Source organism: Triticum aestivum, chromosome 5B (assembly GCF_018294505.1).
Source record: "Triticum aestivum cultivar Chinese Spring chromosome 5B, IWGSC CS RefSeq v2.1, whole genome shotgun sequence".
Lineage (NCBI taxonomy): Eukaryota > Viridiplantae > Streptophyta > Magnoliopsida > Poales > Poaceae > Triticum > Triticum aestivum.
Genome location: NC_057807.1, coordinates 626,489,201 through 626,492,565, shown reverse-complemented (window position 1 = coordinate 626,492,565; position 3,365 = coordinate 626,489,201). Strand labels below are relative to the sequence as shown.

Genomic DNA, 3,365 nt, shown 5'->3' with positions numbered 1-3,365 from the left:
ATGACGAAGGGCTGGGGTCCGGACCACCGGTCTAGCCAGAAAAGGGTGGAAGTGCCGAAACCACTTCAATGGAGGAGCCAAGGCGTAGGACCGGCATCAACCGAATAATCCACCAGATCTTTGTGCAAACGCCAAGGGTTGGCCTCACAGGTATTTGACGCGAAAAATATCTAGCCACAATCCACCCTTCCCCGAGGTGATCCTCCATAACCATTTGGATAAGAGGGCAATATTCATCCTTTTGGATGAGATAACCCCAAGACCGCCCTGGTCCTTGGGTTGTGTGGGTCTTCTTGATTCAAACAAGGGGAGCCCAAATAAAATGTAACCATTTTTGAACACGTGTCTATATCATAGGTTTGATGTCACATGCTACATATGTAGTACTGTCGAAAAAAGTCAACACATGTTGTTCTCATCGTCATTTATTCTTTCAGAACACTAAAAATAGACGCACAATCAAATATCACAAATAATTGCATCAATTAGTGCTACACAGTAACTACTGCCATGCAGCAACAACCATCTTAATTGATCTTGGCCCATAGTAACATGAACAATAGCGTGGTATAACAATTTTTCCATGAAATTCTCTTATTCCAATGTTGGCATAAAGGTAAAAACGCCACACAAAAAGGACCTCCTCGAGTATAGGATGGTGGATTTAAATCTCCATAGCTTTCGAGCATAGGTGTGGAATAGCTCTGAGGTGCAGGTCAGAACTTCTACGTACAATTAACCCAAATTTCTCGGACATGTCCAGCGACTCCGAGATGACCCCATCAGGAAGCATCCAGTCAAAGTGATAGAGAAAGTTAGCCAATGCCATCTCTAAAACTGATGAGGCGAATGTTATCCCGGGACAAAGGCGTCGCCCGAACCCGAAAGGAGTGAATTCGAAGCATGACCCGTTATAATCCATGTTATTGTTTTCAAATCTCTCTGGAATAAACTCTTCAGGATTGTTCCAGTATTGAGGATCCCTGGAAATTGCGAAGGCATTAATGTAAATATTGGTACCTTTAAGCATATCATAACCCATAATTTTGCAGTCCTCTCCATTCTTGCGGTTGAGTAGAGGAACAGGTGTATGCAATCTTAATGTTTCTTTGATGACCATCCGCATGTAGTGGAGTTCTGCAAGATCGCTACTGACAATGATAGCTCGGCCTGGACCTAGTACCTTACGGGCCTCTAATTGTGCCTTAGCCATGGCTACTGGATGATTGACGAGTTCCGACATAGCCCACTCAAAAGTGGTTGAAGTGGTATCAGTAGCGCCTCCAAAAATGTCCTGGATTGGACATAGACAATCATTATTTCGAAGAAATGCTATTAGTTTTGTATTGAATATTAAAGTTTAAATAGTGAATTCCATCCTTGTTGACAGAGATTTATAATTGATCTAGCATTCTAGGATTTTGCACACACGGCAGGTCAATTACTTCTACTTTATGAACCCGAAGAGTCCCCCTGCCCTCCTGTACAGGTAAGTACAAAAAATGTGTACCAGACAAATAGTATTATTAACCAATCAGGCGACTGATATGATTCACTATTTTGGCGGTCGGACCGCCGGCCACCTCGTTTGTTGGTGACAAAAACCGTTCTTTTTAACTAAAATTTAAGGAATTTCCGGAGAAAAAATTACTGCATAATGTATATATAGTGCATACTACTTGATACTTCAAATAATCACAAAACCAGGTCAGCACAAGTGGTATTGTGCCTCGCCATGGTATACTGATTTTCTCCTGTTTTTCTGTTTTCGACCGGTGCCTCTTAAAAACCCGACGGTCCGATCTAGTTTTCTAAACTATGATATTAACTGATTTAGATTTTTGAAATGATATCCAGCACACTTATCTAGAAAAAACTTCAACCATGAGTATCTTTTTGTTTTGTGAGGGACCAAACTATGATGCTAACTTTCAGAAAGTCAAAACTGAGGCCGAGCTAGCTACATGTAGCTCGGTTAAAAAAAATTGAATCTGCATTTATATGTTTAAACAATTCGAAAAATATTCTCTGGTGCAGATAATATCAAGATTTACCATTGTGAAAAAATTCAATCACAAATTCGTCGGATTTGGGCCTGGGCAAAAAAGACAATTTGCAGATCTGGATCGGTGAACAGTGTATAGTCTAAAAAAACCGATGTTTTGCGAGATTTGCCATTTTTGTGTAGCCTAGAATTACGAATTTTGACTTGACAATTTATAGACGGGTAGATCTCGACTTTAGCTACATCTAGGATTGTTTTCGAATTTTTGGAAACACAAAAATGCAAAAATAATAATTATAAACAGAGCTACATGTGTAAGTCGGCCTCCAAAACGCCGCTCTCGCTAATTTTTCTTTATATTAGTAGACATGATCAGATGCATGATTCTGTCCAGACGTACAGATTTCTTAATTAAGATGTGTCATAAGTCCTAAGCAAGCACATGCATGAGATGGCAATAGAAAGGAAAATATATACTCACAAACAAGACGGTGGTTATCATCTCTGTGGTTAGAGGGGATTCCAGCGAGTCCTCCTCCTGGCATGTGAGCAGCACGTCTAGCAGCCCCTCGTCGCCGTTACCGGCAGCTCGCACAGCCTTGCGCTCGACGAGGATGTCGGTGATGATGCGCTGCATGAGGTCGAGGCTGCTCTTTATGCGGCGCTCCTCGCTGCTCAACCACCGCACGAGCCTCGAGGACGGAAAGAGGTCCACGAGGGAGAAGCCTCCCAGAAGGTTCATGACCCGGTGAGACGCGTGGATGTAATCCTGCTGCTGGCTGAACTTGCCGCCGAAGACCGCCCGTGCCACGACGTCGTTGCTCAGCGCCGCCACCTTCTGGCTGACGTTGACGGTGGCGCCAGGTGATGCCGCCATGGAGCGGAGGAGGCTGCCCATCTCCTCAGACCTGACACTCTCCATGCGCCTGACCTGCTTAGAACTGAGGAGCTCCGTGGCGCACACCTTGCGCATTCGGCGCCAGTGGTCACCGTAGGGGGCGAAGCTGATGCCCATGCCACCATAGCCGACGACGTCCTGCATCACGGTGGTCCGCCGGTTCGCGAACAGGAGGTCGCTGGCCTTCATCATCTGCCCGACCGCCTCGGCGCTGGAAACCACCACAGTGGGGACCTCGCCTAGCTGCAGGTACATCATGGGTCCGTGCCGGCGACACAGCTCTGTCATGGTGCGGTGCGGGAGGGCGCTGACGACGTGGTGGAGGCTGCCGATGATCGGGAGTCTCCATGGCCCTGGAGGCAGCCGCTGCTTCTTACCACCGGAGAGCTTGAAAAACCAAAGGGCCAGTAGCGTGGCTAGTGCTATCAAACTCAAGGTCAACCACCCCTCCATGATATGATT

At 45.9% G+C, this 3,365-nt stretch overlaps 1 protein-coding gene across 1 annotated transcript; it reads right to left on the bottom strand.

Annotated features, from left to right (window-relative positions):
- Positions 1-395: 395 nt before the first annotated feature.
- On the bottom strand, positions 396-3,365 carry LOC123117238 (desmethyl-deoxy-podophyllotoxin synthase). The gene is made up of 2 exons (XM_044538044.1): positions 2,487-3,365; positions 396-1,294 (listed from the first exon to the last, which is right to left on the bottom strand). Exons 1-2 carry the CDS (start codon positions 3,354-3,356, stop codon positions 665-667), a joined length of 1,500 nt encoding a protein of 499 aa, XP_044393979.1. The 5' UTR covers positions 3,357-3,365; the 3' UTR covers positions 396-664.

Excerpts from the sequence above, each read along its gene's own strand:
- LOC123117238 (XM_044538044.1), bottom strand. The coding sequence starts at position 3,356 with ATGGAGGGGTGGTTGACCTTGAGTTTGATAGCACTAGCCACGCTACTG. Across the intron at positions 1,295-2,486 it reads TGATAACCACCGTCTTGTTT|GACATTTTTGGAGGCGCTAC; the intron begins GTGAGTATATAT and ends TGTCCAATCCAG.